The sequence below is a fragment of the Lissotriton helveticus genome, chromosome 5_1 (assembly GCF_964261635.1).
Source record: "Lissotriton helveticus chromosome 5_1, aLisHel1.1, whole genome shotgun sequence".
Classification (NCBI taxonomy): domain Eukaryota; kingdom Metazoa; phylum Chordata; class Amphibia; order Caudata; family Salamandridae; genus Lissotriton; species Lissotriton helveticus.
In genome coordinates, this window is record NC_136065.1 from 1,910,944,044 (window position 1) to 1,910,966,555 (window position 22,512).

A 22,512-nucleotide genomic window follows, 5' to 3' on the forward strand; every position below is an offset into this window, starting at 1 on the left:
AGAAAGACAGAGACACCCATCTGGTGGCTCAATTTCAAAATGTGAAACCAGATAACCTGGAATCAATAATAGCTTCCCTGCTTTCCACAATTGTGTAATCCTAGGCAAATAATGTATTTTACAGACCTTGTTTTTTCATTTCACACATGAGCCCCCTTCTAAAAACTCGCATTCAAGATGTGCGCTGTACAAGCACCTGTTATGTTTGATGTGATAGACTTTAAAGTTGCACCATCTATAATAAGAATCTAGGCCACTTTCAGGGTTTACTTGACTACTGATTTACTTCGTAATCACTAATGGCATCGACACTGCTGGGGGAAAGCCATGAATGTTTCTAAAAAATATCACTTTTAATGTATATCTGTCTATCAAATAATATAATCTGATGTACTATGGTGAAACGTTTCAGTGTTTAAGAAATACACTTTTTTTCTATTTTACAGAGATTGTCTCATATTCTTACATAATATTTGTTGCAATATATACATTCCAACTGTTTTATTGGCTCTGCTCGTGCACATATTCTTAGAGCTAAGACAGACAGACTCATGGTTAGACTTTGGCTCGGCCTGCCCTACTAATTTGCCCGTGCACCCTCCTCTAGTTGCAGCTCGGACTTAGTGCATGGTCCATCAGTAACTTGATAACATGATTTGTAAAAGTTGAGGACTAGAACCATGAAACCCTGACCACATGCTCTGATTTGATAACTCTACCATTGAGGCATCTTGTAGCAGAGAAGAAGAAGATTTCATGGAGTGAAAATAAACCTAACATTCGGGATCACAGAGAATGGACTCCAAGCCATTGTGTTGCATGTGAGCGGAGTCATGAGTTTCAAAGGAAAACTTCCATGCTCAGGTGGGATGGGTAGGGGTGTAGCTACAGCAAAGGTGTTTGGGGTGTGAAGGCCCTGAAATGCCTTCTTGGTTTGGTTGTTATGTCAATGGCCCTGAGTTGGCTCTTCTATGTCTGTCGGTTTTTCTCATTCTCATTTCACTATGAGGTTTTAACTTGTTCATTTATTTGATTGGCATCCTAAATATATATTGTGACCAATTTTCCAAAAAAGTAGTACAACTGCACCCAGGAAAGTAATCCCTGAAAGATTGCAAATGTACTACTTTTTGGAATTCAGAAACTTTGGCAGTAGTAGGCTTGAAAAGCTACTACATTCTCAAGTTTCTAGACATATCAGTGGCAGTCAAACACCCAAAAGATTAAATGAATACTTGCTAATAGTCTAATCAGTAGCAATCGCTCAGTGTAGCATTCCAGCCATTCTTTTTTTGCTCACTGTGCCATTCTAGACAGTGGCCCACCTAATGCAAATCAGTATTGACCCGGTTCCTCATAGCAGCAGTCCATCCCAAACATTGGTTATCTCAACCCTCTACCCCTTTCAGTTTTTTTTTTATGGGAAATGTGAGATTCACATGCCCGAATATCATTTACTAACCCTGTGTTCCTGGTTCTTCTCCTTGACAGGCGGAATCTGTTCTTCACATGCCTATCCGACCATTTAGATCCAGTCTCATCAGAGAATGTGCTTAATAAAGTAACGCAATTCTGAGGTTCTAAGACCTAGTGGGGGGTGTATGAGGTAGTTGCAAGGGGATTGGACCATTACAAACTGAGAGCCATCCTTGCCTCCAGTGAGCCCATGGAAGACCATAGCTAAGATGCCACAACAAGCATGATGGCTAACAGGCTAGAACCAGGTATCATGCCTCACACGGTCTGATGGAGTTGGTGGTCTGAACCTTATAGTGCAGGGTAATATCCCATCAACGCTTGGCTTGGAGATAAGATTGTCATCCAATGGCAAGCACAAAAAGGTATACAATCCACAAACACTTTCCTTAAACAATGTAATTAATGTAAAGTTGTTTGTAGAGCGCTGCTTGCCACCCGTGAGGTATCCAGGAGCTAGATACCTGCAGTCCAAGTTATTTGCAGTGTTAAAAAACCTTAGAAGGTTTCTTTTCTATTCCTATTGTATTCAAACTGTACAGTATTTGCATGTTGGATTAGAGGCCTGCTTGCAGTGTTTGTGGTGAAATATCCAGGCTGCATGGGCCCAAAACAAAGCTGTCACTAAACTAACTGCAATTCAGAACAAATCCTCGCCTGTGGGTCATACCACCTCATATTAACTTTGGGGGATTCTCCATGTGTGACAAATATGCCGTCTCCTGCTCCTTGGCCCCCCTGGCTTCCAAAATTTCCCTTGCCACACCTCAGCTTTTACATGCAAAAATCTGCCGTCTGCACCAGTCACACCCGAGCTGGCCCGGTGCCCGCAGCGCCTTCTGTAACTTAGCTGGGTGGACTTCACGGAGGAGCTGCGGGTGTCTCCTTCACAGGGGCGACAGGTGATTTCTCACAATAGACATACCTCCCTGCTGCTGCCAGGTAAAGGCGCGGCAGGGCCTTTTGTGTGCTTCCACAACTCGTCTCTTATATCCAGGTATCCCACTGCCTCCCACCTCGCTCTACCCCCACCTCCACCGCCCCCCTCCCGTTTCACAAACTCCGGCCGTGAGCCACCCACAATGAATCACTCTTTGTCTGCAGCGAGGAGGGGAAAAAAACACGAGCTTTCATACCAGCGGGCCAATGAGAAATACCTCAGAAAGTTGGCATGGACGAGGGGGGCCGGTTTCATTGCACATGTGTTTAGATTTCCTCCTCTCTGCCGACAACACCCTTTGTCGCGGGGATAAAAGGAGGGAGGCGGACTGGGAAAGGGCTGCACTCCTCCCGCTCTCCAGACCAGGCACGGTTGCACCGCTACTGCGCTCCAGACCGTGCAGTCTTGTTGGGTTTCTGACTTCACGCCCTTTAATCAGCCTCAGTCCGCCATGTCGTCGAGCTACAGCTACAGGCAGAGCACCAGCTCCATGAGGGGGCCCGGTGGCATGGGGCCTCGCGTGGTCGCCTTCAAGGCCCCAAGTGTCCATGGAGGCTATGGGGGGCAGGGGGTGTCCGTCTCCTCGGCTAGGCTGGTCTCCTCAGGGTATGGGGGTGGTTATGGTGGGGGGTTCGGCGGCGGTGCTGGTGGCTATGGTGGGGGATTTGCCAGTGGTGGTGGCGCTGGCTATGGGGTAGGTTTTGGTGCCGTCAATGCTTCCGCAGGAGGCCTATTGGGGGGCAGTGAGAAGGAGACCATGCAGAACCTCAACGACCGTCTGGGTAACTACCTGGATAGGGTGCGCTCGCTGGAGGCCGCCAACAGCGACCTGGAGTTGAAGATCCGCGAGTGGTACGAGAAGCAAGGCCCAAGCCCAACCCGCGACTACAGCCACTACTACAAGACTATCGAAGACCTGAGGGACAAGGTAAGGGACCAACTGCTGGGTGGAGGAGCTCTATGTACCACCTGGGCAGCCTCTATGCACCCACACAAAAGGTGGCATCCCTAAATGCTTTACGCTGTATAGTTTTGCATCTAGGGTGACCACCGCCCTTCAGACCATTATGCCTACAATTCATTCCCATTATAGTGTGCTGATCTAAGTAATTCAATGGTAGCAAACTAAGACTGCAATAGCAAAAATGCATTTGGTTCCCATATGAAAGCTGAGGACTGAAACTAGTGTCCCTGATCACATTGCATAAGGTTGTCACTTAATTACCTACGACCTGCAGTGAATGCCATTGACGTCTTCACCTGGCATTCATAGCATCACTAGGTCAGGGGACCATGGGGCCACATTGGAGGTGATGTATGATGACGTAGAAGTATCGCTTACTTATTACAATTTAACAGAAGAACTTAACAAGCCACTCCCCACCCTGCTGTATACATTTGTTTTTTCTTCCCCTCTCCTTAAAGTTAGCAGATCACTCTGTCATTAGGAACTTTAATTCCCTGTCCTAGGCTTTCCAGTATCAATTTAATGCATGCTGAGAGTTGAAATCTTGGCTGATGTCAACTGAAAAAAGCTGAGTAAACAATAATTTACGAAAGGCAAGCCCTGGCCTAGAAGTGGTGAACCTGCTGACATGTAGCCATCTGGTAACCTTACAACCCACCCTCCAATTACACTCCTCTTCCCCCACCCCCATTATATCCCCCTCCACTCTGCAGTACTCCAGTGCTTTTCATGCCCCTCACATACATGTATACATACATATATGGTTTTCTAGCCACATATTTGCCGATTGGTGATGTTGTCGTCACTGGAGAATTCTACTAAGCAGGAGATACCTGAGCACACTCGACACCCCATGCAGATGAAGTATTTGCTGCACAAGGTTTTGTTTTTCTCGGTGCTGTGTCCAATGCCTCCAGCCAGTTCTGGCGTTTAATCAACAGCACCTGGCAGGCTGGGCTTTTCGAACGGTAGGAGGAGCTTTTTGAACCCATGCTTCCCATGTTAAATATCCAAACCACAAGTCCCAGAATGAAACATTCTGTTGGCTGACAGGCCAGGGGTGGCTGTTGGAGTCAACCATGACGCGGATGCACTCGGTACATACTTGTAAGTAGTGTTTTCAGCTGCTCTCCACCTCATATAGAGAGTGCCTGGTATTAAATGATTCAGAAGTGTGTAAACAGGTGGTTCGCAGACGAGCTCAGACGCAGACGAGCTCAGAGAACAGTTACCTACCAGCCGCCGCCTCCTGCCCCAGGGGAGGGTGGTTATCCGCTCGCTGCCTCGCCGTTACCGTTACCTGTGCACCTGTCGCCGCTCAAGTACAGTTAAGGTCTTACCCGGTAACATCAGCTATGACGTTCCAAGGCTAAAAAGCGCCCCGAAGATGCCCGCGGTTGCACGCACGCCACACGACAAGCCACTGGCGTAACGAAAATTGAGGGGGCCTACCTGCACGGTGCTTGGGGGGGCCCCTCCGGGCTCAATCAGGAGCTCTCCTACTACAAAGAGCCTCCGCGGTGAATGCACGCGCAGAAGCGCGCGCGACATAAACAGCATCGTCGCAGCAGCGCGAGCGCTCTCGTGTAATGCGCACCGAGCAGGGGACTGCCACGAGCCATGTGCCGGCTCCTTTTCACCCATCAGCAGCTCGTCCTGTCAAAGTTATGTTTTTTTCCATTCTGTTGTTTTAGTGTTGTTTATTCCTATAAAAATCCTCCTTACTAACTTCAAAATGCAACATGAAAAAAACAGAAGGGGGTCGAGCACATGGTCCTGGGAAACTTGAGCGCTCCCACCGACTCTAGGCGCTTGAGAGGAGGGTACACGGTGTGACTTAAGCCCGCTTGAAAGCTGCTGTTTGAGACTGCGATTTAGGCTTGGCCGAGGGTTTTATGTATAGGTTCCTTACAGTGCTTCGAGGCCTCAAATATGTGTTAATAGGAGCAAACTAGACACTGCTACCCCAGTGCACAAGTGACAACTCCGCTCATTCCTGCGTGCCTGTTTCCTTTAGTTTTTGGAGCCTGTTCAAGTCGTAACATTTTACATTTCTATTTTTTCCTCCTCCTTGGACATTACACAGTTATCTTGGCACGCAAACACACAGCCTTATTGGGGCTTGGGGTTGTTGCCAGTATGACGGCAGCCTGGCAGGTGCCAAGAATCCATTGTACGTATTCCAAACGGCAGTTCCTGTAAATATTAATCTAAGCGAAAGAAACCTTAACGCTGGAGAGAAATGGAAATGCACTTGATAGACATTGTTATTTTACACCTTACGGTGGTGGGTGGATGCCACTTTTCGGATGCCACTGGGCCATATATATTTATTTTAAAACGCTGCAAATGAGTGTCACTCTTACTTATACACGATATCATTAAATAGCAGCTGAAGTATGCCAAACGCAAAATGTACAAGCCTGCTCTACATAGCTTCCAGCTTTACCACGTCTCGCCCTGTACTCTTGTTCCCCCATGTCTTTCCACCAGAGCTGCTAACTGTGCCAATGACACGACAGTGACTTTCGGCCAGGCCTACATTTTTTAAGCAAATATCTCACAATATTCCCAGACCTTGAGTCACATCCTTGTAGTGCGCAATAAGAAACTACAAATCCCGGCATGCTTTGTTCTGCTCATTGAAACACCTACGAAGGGCTGAAAGTCCCACTCTAGATTTAGGGTGGGGTCTCACTTCTGTCTGCTAGCCTTAATTCTTTCAGATACTGATTTGGAATATGATGCTTCTTTGTACACTTAGCAACAGTTTTGACACAAAAGCATGCAGCTTGTTGTATCTGCACCTGTTATTTCTAATTCTATTACGTGTACTGTATTCTATTATGACATATGCCGCATTCCATGTTCTGTGTTTGAGCTCTGCTGTCGGGTCATTCGATTCCGTGACTTGGACACGACAGCATTGCTCTTCCTTAGCCTGTTCTTGTGGGTTTATATTATTACAGATTTATTCTTAATAAATCTTCTACTCAAACTCCTGCTTTGATATGTTGTTATTCCTGTAGAAATACAACATAAATATGGCGACGAGAGTGGGATCTTGGAGATAATTTTATTGAAAATTAATTTTTGGCAGTTCGAGTTTAAATAGAAATACCCACCGAGATTTTTTGGATTTTGTGCAACCATTTCTTCCTTTTGATTTTGATCAAGAGTTAGTATCTAGAGATCACGAAGTTTTTGAAAATACTCAAAGTTCTTCACGTGTTAGTGAAACTAATTCTCATTCTTTCTTTGATGAGGGAGTGGGTGAGAGTAATCTGTTAGATGTAGAAACTGATGCAAATTCTGTAGATAAGGTACCAGAAACAGTTGTTATTGCTGATGCTAATTCTGCAATTAAGGAGGTTGATGCAGGTCAAAGTTCTTTATCTGATTCTGATTTGAATATGACTTCTGTTAAGAGAAACATTGTTATGCCTTCCAAATTTAAAGATTATTATTTGTATTGAAACTTGTTGAACCTTATGATATTTATTTTACTTACTTTTGTTTTCTTTTTCTTTTATGGAAAGGAGATGTTGTATCTGCACCTGTTATTTCTAATTCTATTACGTGTACTGTATTCTATTATGACATATGCCGCATTCCATGTTCTGTGTTTGAGCTCTGCTGTCGGGTCATTCGATTCCGTGACTTGGACACGACAGCATTGCTCTTCCTTAGCCTGTTCTTGTGGGTTTATATTATTACAGATTTATTCTTAATAAATCTTCTACTCAAACTCCTGCTTTGATATGTTGTTATTCCTGTAGAAATACAACACAGCTCTAACATCCAGGGACCCTTACCCACCACCAGCATATACAGTGAAACAACAAAGGCGCATCCAAACTGGACCCCTATCATGTGTGGCACTTTCAATAGGTCCTTTTGTTATTCATTAAACAGATTCCACTCTGGGACTTTGGTTTTAGCACTGTAAGTATGTAATGAATAGTTCCACAGGGCTAAGTGTCGCTGCCTCAATTGCCAGGACTGGCAGAGTGATAAACGGTGGAATAGGGCCAGTAGGCAGCTCAGCAAAATTAGACAAAGTTGGATGCTGTGTAGGTTTTTAGAGTGCTTAAATAGGCCGAGTTGTACGACCTGGCCTTTATCAGCAGCCAAGCGCTGTGTACTTAAGAGGGGAAAGCTGCCTTTGTGCCTGTGCGTGGGTTTCCTTCGCGTTTCCCCTGTGTGCACTTGTGGGCACGCCCTATGTACACAGCACCTGGCAAACATCCCAAATCCAGGCTTTTGTCTGCCTCCCCACTCCCACTCCCTCTCCTGCCTCGCTCTGCTGTCCTCCGATCTCATTGGGTCACATTCTCCCGGCGGCCTCGTCATGATCAGAGGGTCATTGTTTCCTTAAAACTTAAACAAAAATCTATAGAAACGGAGCCAGCAAATATTTGATCATCTGCCCGTTGAGCAGCAGCCGAGCAGATCGGACAGGTTGGGTGAGTAAGAAGCAGGCCAGGCCACGCCCTCTTCCTCAGAGGTGATACGGGGCAATGAGTGAAGGGCAGGGTGCGCGCGAGGCTGACCTGCACGTGAAGGGACTGGGATGTCCCCGATGAATGTGAGCCTTAGCGGACTCATGTTTGTACAGTCAAAAGCTAGAACCTCAATTCACTCATTGACTAGGGTACATGCATCAAGCTAGGCAATTGCGATTCCTTAATAGCGATTATTAAGGAATCGCTATTAAGAAATCGCAATTGCCTATGCATGGAGGTTTCGCTAAAATATTAGCGATTCCTACACATTCCTTAATTGCGAATCGCAAATTGCAATTCGCAATTAAGGAATGGTTTCCCATTAATTCCAATGGGCCTAGAGGCCATAGGCATGCAAGGACATGTGTGTGAACCACAAGGCACTTTGAAAAATGCATTTATTTGCATTTTTCAAAGGAATTGCAAATTACCATCAACTTGAAGTAGATGGTCATTGGCGATTCCAAACTGAGAAAATGCAATTTGCACATGCATGCATTGCATTTAGGGAATCACAATTTGCGCTAAAAATTGTGATTACCTAATTTGCGAATGCATTTTGTTTGATGCACCGCAAATGCATTTACCGGTCGCAAATGGGCCAGTTCTGAGAATCGGTCCGTTTGCGACCAGTAAAATGCTTGATGCATAAGCCCCTAGGTCTTCACCATTGACCCTGTATAGTACTCCCTTTCTATAGGTTTATGCTACACAAATATCACTTACACACAGTGGTCGAAGTGCATTAAATAAAAGTATGGGAACTGTGATGCTGTGCGCAATGAGGGGAGGTGATTGAGCGTAGGGTGGAGTCAAATAACCCCAGTGAGGGTGGAGTCCAAGGCGTGGCAAAAAAAACCTAAATATTTTGTAACTTTTTTCGGTCTTTCACCTTCAGGTACCTACATAAATAAAAACGCACTGCTTAAATAAAAAATACATGTGCTTAAATCAAAAATAAATGCAAGTTAAGTTAATCAGTGGAAAATGCGCTTGTACATTATGAAATCTCTATTTGTTAATGCACAGCAGCAGTCCATGTCTGTATCCAGACCAGACAGTCACAGAATAGAATCCTAGTTGGTGCAGTGGAGAATAGTGACTTGTGCATGTTTAGTGCTACGAGGTCCCAGTCTCTGACAGAAAGCACTGTGAATATGTAAGTCATTATTTTAAAGTTGCATTACACACACTAGAAGGTAGGCTGCTGTAAAATGAGCAAAAAGGTTTAAGATAAAAAAGGGCGTCCGAAATATAGATTTTAGTAATACCCAGACTGTACATAATGTAAATCGCTTATAACTGTTTTTTAAAAGCACACACTACACCACTCAGCTGGAAATTAGTCCCTTGCAATACCATTCAAAAATAATAAATCTCTGTCAACAGGAATCTTTGAGTGATTCCATCAATTAAAGTTAATATCGGCTTCCAAGCAACCTTTATATATGCAGATTAACCAGTAGCGCACATTTACATTTCTTTCAGGGAAGCCTACACCCTGGCAAGAAGGCTCGTTTAGCTATCTGCCACTCCCTTGGTTTCGCTCACAAAGGACACTCTGCCTTGCGCTACAACTGAAGCATTTCAACTTTCAGAATTAACCGTTCCGAGACGGTTGCCTTTTTACAAAATGTAGGCAAACGGTTTTGGTTAAATAAAAAAAGGTATGGGCACATTGGGCCCCTCAGATGTCGCCCAGTTTAATCAAGATTTCCAGACAGGTTGGTGCCTCAGATAAACCCTTTGTCAGGACCAGTTTTCATTTATAGATTCTACCGCAGCATTGCCAGCTTTTCAGAAGAGCCATCCTGGCACGGCCACTTTCAACTTTTCTGTGGATTCTTTTCACCTTGCCCTGCTGTTTTTTCTTTTTTTAGCAAAGAAATGCAAGAATTTTCAATGCTGCAGACAAAATAGCTTTTTCACCTTGGGAGTGCAGCCCGCACAATGACAACATCAGCATATTTTGGCCTTTTGCTGTATTTTGCCACAACCACTAGGTGGAGCCCTAGGACTTGACTTTTCCTATTGTCTGCATTCAGATATAATGTGGACACTTTCCTATGCAGTCTGACCCAGTCCTACAGAGGAATTTCAGAGACTTTTCCCTTTTTTGTAAATTCTCCCAGTTACTATACTGAACAGGCATCAGATATATCTACCTGAGCTCACAGTCTGGTGAACCAGCTCTGTGAACTAAGCATTATGCACGCTCTTTTGCAAGTAGGTCAAACCAATGATGTACGTGAAGCGTCTAATTTTGAGAGCACATATAGCCAGCGCACCCTACATTCCTAGGGCCAGGCCTGAGCAGCTCACGGAGTTAAGGTTTTCAAAATTGTATTCTGGAATTTGTAATGCTGTTTCTCTAAACATAAAATCAGGATAAAAACCCCAAAATGAAAAAAATCTGGACCTCTGAAACTTGATGTCCTGCTAACCCCTTTCATCTTAGTTTACCTACACCTCAGCTAATGTAATGTACCAAATCTTAAAGTGCTTATGTATTGAAACTGTTTTTTTGTGACGCGCTCTGACACTTATCTGGGTCTAGGTCAGGCCATATAAAGCTGCAAAGATAAATAAACCGTTCAGACAGGCTCTGGCCAGGACCTGGGTGTGTACAGATGGCGTGTCTTAGAGTAGCTCTGCCCAAGTCCTGAATCAGATGGAGTGTGCTAGGTGTGCAGAAGAAATAGCATGCAAAGCCTATTTGGCACTTTATGCAACCTGCAATAAAACGATAAACCCTCATATATTGATTCCTTCCATAGAAAAGCTTCACACTCAATCTCAATTAAAAGCCATAAAACTCAGGGCCAAGTGTTTCAAACTAATTCCTTATTGCTCAAGGCAGAGGCAGCCAGGATTGTGTGGATTCTCAGGCAATGCCAACAGAAAGAGGCACCGTCTCATTTTCAATTTAAATAGTTCGCCTACGAGTTTTAAAATTTTTATTTTTATTTATCTATAGTAATGTTTTCAAAAAGTAGGTTTGTCACTAACCCTTCTGTAAAATGTGGGCTATTCAACATTACCATAATTTGTACTCATCAAAGACTTAACATGAGGAGAGCTCTAGTTTCTGGGGGGCTGAGACCTGCTGTCTCATGGCTCAGCCTGGACATCAGTTACAGCAGACTGATATCTCAGTGGGGAGCTGAAGACATCCAATCTGGGTCAGCTACATTCATAGGCGCCAATGTATTTCGATATGATGCACACTAGTCTGTAGAGAAACCTGGGGAACTCTCATCCACATCAGACAACTGATACGGCGAGGAAAAAGTTGGTTACGTGTCTGACTTGCAGTCAGCTAGGCTTTGAGCAAGAGTCCGTCTCTGGACTAGTCCTCTGGAAGATCAATAAGCCCTAGTCAGTGGGCACTGGGCGTTTCCCCGGTGGGCCGTCGGGGTGGGGTTGGTTTTGGACCTCTGTGGGGCCGTTTTTGTTACCGGGGCCCAGTTTTGCAGAATAATCGGCCCCCGATATCAAAAGAGGCAGCGGTGAGACAGGAGTGGTGCTTCCAACTCAGGCGCGCAACACCCATTGAAATCATCGGGCTTCAGCCCCCCCCCCCCTCGTGTGTGGCAGCCCGGGATGAGACAGATCCCGGGCACACACACAGCCGCACCCGAACGTTTCACAGGTCTTTAAAAGACCATTTGAATGTTAATTAGGCCTTGCAGTTGTTTCACCCCTTCTAAGAGCCCCTGCAGCTCCACTCTGCCTAATGATTAAAGGTTCAGCCCCCTCCGAAATTTTTTCTTAGCCCCCCCCCGAAATTTGACTCTAGTTGCGCCTCTGTTCCAACTAGTACCCCTCCCGGGGGCTGGCCGAGCTGTTTGCCAAGGCCTGTTTCGGTTCCCAGTCCGGCCGTGGCCTGAGTCTATATGTCAGTTATCTCTGCAAGGCCCAATCACATACCTGGCAATAGCACTGGGTAGGTCAGCAGCCTTGGGGGGGGTCAGTCTTTTTACGCTAGTGCCACAGCAAGCCTAGGTTTAGAGCCGGGAAGAGTGAGTAGCATGTCACAAAAGTAGCATAGTAAACTGCAAATGAACAGACTCAAAAATACCTTTTCAAAGGATATGAAGATTAGGGGCGGACGTAACTGGCATAATTCTCTCTAGCATAAGTACTCGTAATTAAAGCAAAATGACTCGTAATATGCGTAATTAGGTGAGAAGCAAAATACAGCATTTAGCTCTATTTTCATAGTTTAAAAGGCAGCCTTGCATCCAAATTGGGCCTAAGGATGCATTTTGTGCTTAGAAAATAGCACTAAATGCTACAGGACACGAACAGCAGTAGCCAGAAGCTGCTTGATCTCTCTAATATCATTGTTCTTGTACTCTTGCAGTAGGATTTTTGACCCAAATTACTCTTAATTACTGAAGCTGGCATAATCGCATTAATGTGCATCACAAGAGTGGTGGGTGCTTAATCAGTAAAATTTCTCTGGCTTTTTAAAAATGTCACTCAGGCCTGGCCAAATGGAGATATCCTTGAAGACTATGCACATTGGAAGGATGCTACAGGTAGCGTGCACTGTTGGGCGGGCAGTGGGCACAAATGCTCTTGTATAGGGATTTTTTAGTGGGCCCAAATGTTCTCACTCGCCTGGAAGTGATTCACTTCACTTTGGATACTATAGAAAAATATCTGACATGCACAGCAAAATTATTAATTGTTGCATATTTTTGAGATCCATAAGGTTCTGTTCTTGCTAACGAGGAGTAGTTGGCAGATATGCCTATTGCAAAATGAACTTTTTTTTTTTACACCTCTGATGCCCAGCCCTTGACACTTAAGGTTTCATATCTTATGTTTCTTTACTAGATCTACAATGCCACCATTGAAAACTCCAAGGTGGTTTTGCAGGTGGACAACGCCCGCTTGGCAGCAGATGACTTCCGAAGCAAGTGAGTATTTACCACCATTTGGCCAGCAAGCATAGGTATGAAATTAAAGGTCATCTGGGTGAATCTGTGAACTCATGTAGTCTCATTTGGATAATTCAAGGTGGGGTGGGCATTCGGACCATCACATTGATATGCATAAGAATCTACACACATTTTTTCCCTAGCAAGATATGTACCCAGCGGGTGAAATCACGAGTAGCTGAAATTTCTCAGAAGAGTCCTGAGTCAGCCATGTTTTTCTTGGAGGCTTTTCTTATTGAAATCTTGCACCTTTTAGCTACAGCACTAAGGGATCTTAGAAAGACATTTTTTGATCTGCAGGTGTTTTCTAGGCTCTTTTTACAGTCCTCCTAAAATTTCAGAGGCAAATTACAGACCCTTAAACAAAGTACGTCCCCATGGTCCTCTGTTGGCTCTCATTTAGCCGGACCTTAAATGAAATGCAAGTGGCATCTCAGTAGTAAATACAGATGCTTGGATGGATGAACACAGGATGAGGTTCCTTATTCATGAATCTCAAATGTTATATCCCTGGACAAAAATTATTTCCCCAAAAATTTCCTAAGTGGTTGCATCTGTCATAATTCAGGTTTTGGTAGTTATAGATGTACACCAGACAGCTTATATAGACCCTACGCTTTCTTCACTTGTTTCTGATTTCAAATATGTCTTCCACGAGGTTTGAGAATGAGCAGGCTCTCCGTGTCAATGTGGAGGCCGACATCAATGGACTGCGCCGCGTCCTGGATGAGCTGACCCTGTCCAGAACTGACCTGGAGCTGCAGATCGAAAGCCTGAAGGAGGAGCTGGCCTACCTCAAGAAGAACCACGAGGAGGTGAGAACTTGTCTTGCACCACATGCAAAGGCCCAAATGGGGAGCAAGTGTGTCAAGAGTAGCCGGCCTCTGGAGCTAACAAGGTCCACTGAAGGCCTGAGTTAGAGAGGATGCTGGTAATGGTAAATCAACCAAGGCCTCCCTATTTAGAGTTCCTTTCATGACAATTGTCTCACGAGCAGAGGCTCTTTTGCTTTTATCAGTGTGCAAAGGTAACTCTGTCACAAATCCCATCTCTTTTGACAATTCAAAAACTAACCCATAGCTAGACCCTCTTGCAGTATCTCTTTTCACAATCCTTTTAAGCTTGTTCGGATATTATCTTGCATTGTTAACTACCCCTAACTGCTATACGTATCTTCATGTTCTGTGTTTCATGTTATGCATCATAATACCATCTTGTCCAAGTGTGCTATATAAGAATATTAAAAAAAAAAATATTGGTACACAAACAGCCCCATATAGATGACTGATCTGCTTCTAAATCTGGCAGACTTACCTTTGTGAAAGATTACACTGGAAAGGATGACACATTTTCTTATCACAGTTGTGTTGGGCAATTGCTCTCCACATAATAGAGAAGCTAAATATGCGGGCACTGACAAAGTACTCTCGCTATGTGGGTATATTTTCAATGCCTATATTTATGATTAAAATTCTACCAGTACCTGGCAAGGAATTGGACACAGGTTTCAGTCAAAGTGGCTCATTTAGTGGTGGGTGCAGCCATGGTATGGAAGAAACCCCACCACACTTAGACAGAGAGTTCTAAATCTGGATGGATCTTGCTGGAGGAGGTAACACGTCTGTAATTAAGACTGAAAATCAGTCGTCCCTTAGCTTCTTCTACTGTGATTAAGACGATATGACAGGGCCCTGTTTACTGAATATACCAATCATTGTTTTAGCCAGTGGTATATTCAGCCACATCACTCAGCAGAACTATGTCATCTGCCCTGGAGTGGAGATTCAATAAGAATACTGTATTTCCCTCTGATACATTGGGAGAAGCGTCAAATCTGCACATATGGCAGATAGAAACTCCGATTTCGAAACCCTAGTTGAGGCAGAGGCCATGAAAGACTGGGGAGACGATGTGGCTTAACGGCTAGGGCGGCCAACCTCAAATCTGGGTAACCGGGTTTGAGTTTCGGCAATGACCCTCAACATCCTGTGATGCTGGGCAAATCACCTAATCTCCCCGTGCCTAACAAAAATTTTTCCTTATATAACGCAACTGGTGCTCATGTAAAGGTCTCTGATACCTGATACCTTCAGGTCAAGCTCATGCTATATAACCCCCCCAAACAAAAAGGCTCTAGGATAATATTCTTTTACTGGCTACTACCATGATTAGCTAGGATACCTGAATAAGTTATTTTGTGTTAGAGTTGGAAAGTTTGAGAACCACTCAGAAAACACACAAGGTATTCCATATAATCTAAGGGCGATCACACCCAACGTGGCCCGATTGAAGGCCTTAACTTGAGCATAATCCACCTATCGGTGTAGGGCTCCTTAAAACAACTTACATTCCCTGTATTGGGGGCTAAACATTGGGCTGTATCTTTGATCAGTAATATATCTGAGGCAACATTAAATATGTTTCACTTTATTTGCAGGAGCTTATGGCTATGAAGGGACAAGTCGGTGGCCAGGTCAGCGTTGAAGTGGATGCTGCTCCAGCTGTGGATCTGGGCCGTATTCTTTCGGAAATGAGGGACCAGTACGAACAAATGGCCCATAAGAACCGACTGGATGCTGAGGCCTGGTTCGTGAGTAAGGTAAGGTTCCACCAGTCATCAGCCAGAGCAAGCGAGACTTGTCGATTTACATCTAATGTAACGTCTTCTTCTCTTTCCCAATATCCTACTTTATCCCAAGACGGATGAGTTGAACAAGGAGGTGGCCACCCACACGCAGGAGGTGCAGACAAGCAGGACAGAGATCACCGACCTGAGGCGGACCATGCAAGGCCTGGAGATAGAGCTGCAGTCACAGCTTAGCATGGTACGTCCTTTTTGCTGGTAGTTAGAGATATCCACACTCAAAGAAGCCCCTTTCACTGGGTTAGGGGTCTTATTATGAGTTCTGGGTTCTACAGCCTTGCACACATCTTCTCAATTGCCTAGCTGAGCCTAGGCACAGTCTTGTAGAGGAAAAGCATATGAGATTTCAAGAGTGTTGCCATCAAAACCATAGGTCTGGAGTGGAGTCCTGTTGACAAATGACTGTCTCTGTTAAACAGTACCTGCATTTTAGGAAAAGTGGTCCGCATTCCCTTTGTTGTTGTCCTCCACTGACATGGTTTCACTTTACCCTCTCCTCCCACCAGTTTCCTCAATCATAGAGTTCATCCTATGTGTGTGCTAACAGAAGTTATTTTCTTCTTTTTCTTTTAGAAAGCCTCCCTCGAGGGAACCCTGGCAGAAACAGAAGCCCGCTATTGTGCACAGCTCCAGCAGATCCAGGGCATGATATCGCAACTAGAGGCCCAGCTCGGCGACCTTCGCTCAGACATGGAGCGCCAAAACTACGAGTACAAGATGCTGATGGACATCAAGAACCGTCTGGAGATGGAGATAGCCACATACCGCCAGCTGCTCGAGGGGGGCGATGCCCAGTAAGTAAGACTGGCTGATGCGCAATGTTGGAGCCATCAGGGTATAGAGCATAATAGAGGGGCTTTCTTGTCATATCTTAATAGAAATGAACCTATAATGCTTGCATGTGAGCATGGAGGGGCTGCTGGTCCTATCACATTAGAATTACCCTATTAGAATGTGTGCATCCCATTGCAGATGAAAGATCACACAAGCAGTTGGGTATATCTATGAGAAGTCACTTCGTACCGGAAACTTTATAACTCCAACCTATTTCGATTGGGGTTTGATTTGTAGAACTAAAGGGGTTATTTAAAATCTGGTAGATGTTGGACATTAAACGAAATGTGCAGGGTGTCCTGCCCACCCTATTTGGAGTGTATACAGGCCTACAAACTCTAAACAGGCCACATGGGGCTTCTGCCAATTTTTGTTAGATGTCCTGCTTGTTGAAAACTCTAAATAACCCCATAAACATGTACTAGTACCCACCTAATGAAACGTGTTTATACATAAAATGTCCACTTGCAGGGCTCTGTCTATAGCTGGAAGTTTGGAATGTGACTTTAGTGATGCCCTATATTCAGGGAATGGCACCATATGGATTTTTGTAACCTGGACAGCCATTTTCATTCCGGAGTTTTTATTGTGCAACAAGCACCCCAGTAGTTGTAATCTTGGTTCATTTAAGTGCCGCTTTTGGGAATAAAATGTCAGAAAGCAAAAGTCCGGAAGAGGAAACATCAGGACTGGAACATGTTGTCCCCGGAATCCTTGAGTAATCTAGAAACCATATCCTTGAAGGATATCAGCTGGGTCTTTAGTGCCTTAGCTTCCCCATCAGTGGGTAATGGATGTCCCCATATGCACCTCTTGAATCACTTTCCCCAACAGAGGTTGGGAGACCCTTCAAACAACCCCTCTGTCCATCAGTTGCAAGCTACATCCACGACCTGCTCTGTTAGGATCAAGTTGGTGTACAGGTCATCTCTAGCATATCTAGCATATTCAACTAACCATTGGTCCATCAATTCACACCTCATTCCTTCGTGTTGGACATTGGTAGACTCATTGAGGGATGTGTCTGCTCTCCAATCTCTTGTGTTTTTGAAAGTGTCTGGAAGAAGGTTTGTGTCCCACAATATGTACAAGGGTTCTGCAATTTTTTTTAAATCTAGTTAATCCCACCGCTTATTTCAAGAAAGGCGTTTAAGAAAAAAAGAATTTGGTGGCCAATGAATGTTTAAAAAAAGAAGAATGTTGTGACCGATCCAGCTGAAAATTATTGGGTGGGCATCTTGTTGTGTGAGCAAGCATTGTCCACTCTCTGTAATTCAACAAAGCGGGGCAAGTTTCTCAATTATAAGCAGCCAGGAACTGGAATTTACACAGCTTCATTGGCAGAATACACATTTAGCGCAGACATAATTTCTACCACTCATTTTTGGCGCAAGAACTTATGTATCAACATCAGACTTTGACCCAGAGCAAGAGAGAGAAAAGTTGCTTAATCAAAACATTTTGGCCCTTGCGCTTTAAATTCTACTTATTTTTGCCAAATTAGGCAATGCCATCATATTGTCCCGATTCTAGGCTACCCTTATGTTAAATGCTTGCCCTTCCTCCCCATACAGCCCCAGTAACTGCTGCAGGAGAGTGGGCGGTTACTTTTCTGCCCCGCCAGTCATCTCTGTCAAGTCCTTACTAAATGCCCAGTTCATGCACTCTTAAGGATTCCAGGAGTTTGCCTGCAGGGCGAGATTAGCTTTGCCAGTGACACTGTGCGCTTTCGTGTAATGTAAATTAGAGGTCCTGCTGCACGTGTATGGCCCCCGGAGTGGTTAAGAGCATACAGCGCCCTCTGTGTGTGTGGGGAGGGGGGGGGGGCAGGGGAGGGCCTCGCGGGATTAAGAGCCGAGAGTGACAAGTTTCTATGCTCTTCTCCCCGCAGTGTGTCCGGAGGCTCGCAGTCCACAGAAGGTAAGCATTCCGCTTTACTCAGTATCACATTTACAAAACGCAGGCCGCTTCCAGGTCACTTTGAACAAACGAGTGTGCAGATGTCGGCGCGTCAGCGGCAGCGCTGAGAGCTATATTTGGTAAAGCTATGAACAATGAATAGCACTCGGAGGACTTGGCTACATTTCCAGGGCCTAGACTTTCTGGTTTAACTGGTCTGGCCCATGATAATCTGAGGCAGCGAGGAGCACAGACCCGGGTATTAAAGACAAAGTGGCTCACCTGTCACTCTTTGATCCCACTCTCACTCATTTTTCTCTCCTTCGTCTATGCCTTTCTCTCTCTCCTTTCTGTTGGTCACCTCACTCACTTTAACTTCATCTCACTCTCTACTGCTTTATCTCTTTTACAATCTCTTGCTCACTTCGTGTATACTTCCTCTTCTTCACATCTTTCTCTTTTCTCTTCCTCTTTCTCACGCTCACCCCGTTCCTCTCTTATCTGTCAACCATCCCCTATTTTCATCTGTTTCCTAATAATTCTCTCTTCCGTATATTTGTCCCTTTCTTCTCTGTTTTCCCCTATCTCACTTCTTCTCAGCTTTTTGACCTTCCTTTCTTCATCTCTTGCCTTCATCATGTGTTGCGGTATATGCACCATGTACCCAGTTCTTGTGTCCTCCAGCCCGTACTTCCCTCCCAGGTTGGGTCTCTCTCACCATTCCCATCCTATGGGGGCTCCAACCAGGGCCTTCGTCCCCTGTGTGCCACTGGTAAACGGCCAGGGGGGAGGGGGGGGGGCACATGTGCTGCCCGCACACATCCATGCACCGTGTGCCAGGCACCACATGTAGGGTGACCAGGCGTACCAGATTTGCCCTGATGGTCCCGGTTTTTAACCTGCTGTCCCGGCAGATTTCAGGAAATGTAGCTTCTATCCCGGTTTTTAGAGAGGGGCGACTAAAAACTGTGGGAGGTGCTTTTTTAAATTTTACAAAGCAGGGATAGTTAGCAGTTGTTTCAATAAAGCTATTTAATTAACAGGCAAGCTACTGGATTTAAAAATTGCATTTTATGTATGTTCTAACTGCCTGTTCTGTAATTCTCTGCTGAGGAGTACTGTCATTCTGTCCGCTCACTCGATGTAAAAATACAGTCCTTCTAATTTTCGTGAAAAGTCCTGGCTTTTGGCTTTAAACTTCTGGTCGCCCTAGTCACGGGGTGCCTGGCACATGATGCAGGGATGTTTGAAAAATGCCTTTTCTACTGCAGCTTGTGCTGAGCACCTTTTCTGGGCCACAAATCACAGTAGAAAAAGCATTTTCGAACCGCTTACACAGCTGTCTAATCAAAATATAATCGGTGAGACCGCTGTCTACTTGTTGGGCGGTCTTACTCCCACGGCGATGACCGCCATCGCAATGTGCCCCACTGTTCTGATGTTGTTTTTCCCGTTTTATTTACTATATAATGTGTAGGCAGATACATCTCAAGTACGTATGTGGTACATTTAAAAAAGTGTAGGATTCCAGGGCTCAATGCACTCTTAGAACATATCTCAGAAGCGCTGGAAACAACCAGAAAAAGAGCTGTTGTCACTAGTGTAGACGTCCCTTCAACCAGTCAAAGCTAAATCAGCCCTAAGGCGTGAAATCCTAACATCTGCCCTTCTTTTTCATTCTAGTTAAGATTGGGGGCAAATAAGGCATGCCCCTGGAGAAAAAGCGGGAGGAGCCCAGTTTCAAGAGCATACCAAAGACCCGGAGGACTCAGATGAAAGCAGAGACAGCATTTTAACTAAAAAGAAAAGGAGAAACATCTAGGTGGAAGCCACAAAACATGAACCTGGATGGACATTTTAAGTCTCACAGTTTGGTTTCCAAGCATGAACAAGGTGCAATAACGTGTTTCCAAGTTAAAGGTTACTCGTGATGGCCTGAACTTGCCTGCCATTTTGTTGAAATAATGACCCTTTTGAATTCTGCAGGTGCATTAGTCTGTCAACTACTAGGGTCTAAGCACAATGTTTTGTTTTTAACACTCCCTCAACCGATGGCTTTTCAAGACCCTGCTTAGTGGGACACTGCTCTCTCAAAAAGCATGGCTGTTTTGCATGACTTATTTGATACAGGTAAAACCATTGGCAAAGCCAATTTGTTTGGCTTTTCCTTTATAGTTTTTTCCATGAATATAGTTTGTACAGATCAGTCAAATTATTTACACACCCGCAAAGTGACTTCTGTTTTTGAGGGGTATCCAGATGTGGTCAAATGAGGTGAATTTTTGGGAGAGTGAGGAAGTTTAGAGAAAGACTGAACGCATTTATCTGAATGGAGGCCTGTGTCATGTTGGAAGGGTGAAGGTGATTTAAAGACATGTGATACTCTCTAGTGAGGTGAGTTGAGAGGTTGAGTTTGCTTATGTGATTATTTCAATCAGTAACATAAACAATGTACTATTTGTTTTATGCATTGGCGCAGTAACACTCAGACAGGAAGGAGTGCTACATCTGAAAGCTTCCTATTATAGGAAAGGTTGATTTCCACGACTTTCTGTCATGTGACTTTGAGCCCTACCATACTTCTTCTTACCAGGAAGGAGGCGGTAATGTCCCACCGCAGGGTAATATTTTTCCACAGTTGATGAAAGCGTTATTGTTTGTCCAATTCTTTATGCTAACAGTTTTGTGTCCAAAAGGTATACCTTCCAATACCCATATATATATATATCTGCTTTGGCTGTCAAATAAAAATCCTTCGCTGGGCTCCCCCAAACCGAACCCTGTGTATGTTATTTTGTAAGAACGAATACCCGTACCAGACCCGTACCAAAGAGCTGATAAGGAAATTAACCAATGATAAGCCAATATCTACTGGCCTCGTCAGTGGTGAATGTAGCGTGAACCATTCCTTGAATTTTTTTTTTTTTTAAAGAAGAGACAATAAAATTGAAATCAGGGATGGCTTGTGAAGTTGTGAACTGGCAGAAAGGCCGGCCATAGAGTTTCATGGCAGGATGCACCAAGCGAGCTAAGTGAGAGAGCCTGGCTCCCCCACAGCCAGGTGAGGCCCATGGGTGGGAAATGGGGGAGGGGAGATTTTGAAAAAAACAGAAAGGTTTATATGCAAGTTTGAAGAGGCACTTATGAAAAACACAATTACTTCATGCTTTGCAGCGGAAGAGGTGTGGCGCCGCGGCCAGGGCGACTGACGCTGGAATCTGGGGACCACGGTTCGATCCCCGGCTCCGGCGGCAGGTCAGCCTAGCACCATGTGACTCTGGGCAATAGCTCGCTTAATCTTCCCGACGGCCCCCCAGCGCCTAGAGACCCTTACGGGTGATTGTGCGCTTTACAAATGTGGACTTTACTTTACTTTGAATGCGAACCTACAGGATTCTCAACAGAAAAAATTAGAACTAATTAATGCATTATAGTGACTTTTTATTACACTTACAAAGTGCATACTCTGGCTTGCAAGATAAGATGGCCATTTGCAAGTTTTAAAACGGTTTAAAGTTCCTTTCTTCACTCATCCCTTACATTTCCTTCCAGTTTTCCTTTTTTATCCTGCCCCATCCAAGAATACATCAGTCAAGTGGTATGACTGATAATCTATGTGTGTGTGGGAGAGGTTGAGGAGATTATTAAATTATCTCACAATCCCATGCCTTAGAGATGGGGGTCAGCCCTTTTTATGAGTGAGAGGACCCGACTGGAGAAGCAAACACTTGGGTGACAATACGTGGGTGGATCTCTTTTCAATGGTAAACCCAAATTACCAGGACACGTACTGATCCTCTGTCATTGATGTATATGGTGTTTTACAGCACACAAAGTTCACTTCAAAGCACTATAGGAGGGGACAGGACAGAGGCAAACGCGGTACTAGTTGAGCATCAAGGAGGGATAAGATGGAATGATGAAGGAGCTTTAGGTTTGCCTTACTGGCAGGTAGGTAAGGGGTGGCACTGAGCAGGTAGCCTAAGAACACCTTGGGTTGGCTCTTAATCAGCAAGGCTGAGCCAAAATTCTGAATCAACAAAAAACAAATGCCTATACTGATACTGTTTAACAAAGATTTTGCCACCAGAGCAAAGAACGTTTATCCAAGCTGGGAAGTGCTTATAAGTAGCCTTTTATTAAATTATCTTAGTCCAAAAAACACAGGGGTATATTTGTATTAGTCATATACATTGAGAACAAAAGCAACACTTTTACATACACTAAATACAATACGGACTTCCAATCCCAGCTTGGATAAACGTTCTTTGCTCTGGTGGCAAAATCTTTGTTAAACA

The 22,512-nt window shown here is 44.6% G+C and overlaps 1 protein-coding gene across 1 annotated transcript; it reads left to right on the forward strand.

Moving 5' to 3' along the window:
* The first annotated feature begins 2,364 nt into the window (after positions 1–2,364).
* On the forward strand, positions 2,365–20,987 carry LOC144755994 (keratin, type I cytoskeletal 19-like). Its single transcript, XM_078645466.1, has 8 exons — positions 2,365–3,344; positions 12,734–12,816; positions 13,496–13,652; positions 15,275–15,436; positions 15,537–15,662; positions 16,055–16,275; positions 18,207–18,235; positions 19,898–20,987. The coding sequence occupies exons 1-8, from the start codon at positions 2,868–2,870 to the stop codon at positions 19,915–19,917; spliced, it is 1,275 nt and encodes a 424-aa protein (XP_078501592.1). The 5' UTR covers positions 2,365–2,867; the 3' UTR covers positions 19,918–20,987.
* Positions 20,988–22,512: the final 1,525 nt, after the last annotated feature.

Excerpts from the sequence above, each read along its gene's own strand:
- LOC144755994 (XM_078645466.1), top strand. The coding sequence starts at position 2,868 with ATGTCGTCGAGCTACAGCTACAGGCAGAGCACCAGCTCCATGAGGGGG. Across the intron at positions 12,817-13,495 it reads GCAGATGACTTCCGAAGCAA|GTTTGAGAATGAGCAGGCTC; the intron begins GTGAGTATTTAC and ends GTCTTCCACGAG. Across the intron at positions 13,653-15,274 it reads TCAAGAAGAACCACGAGGAG|GAGCTTATGGCTATGAAGGG; the intron begins GTGAGAACTTGT and ends CTTTATTTGCAG.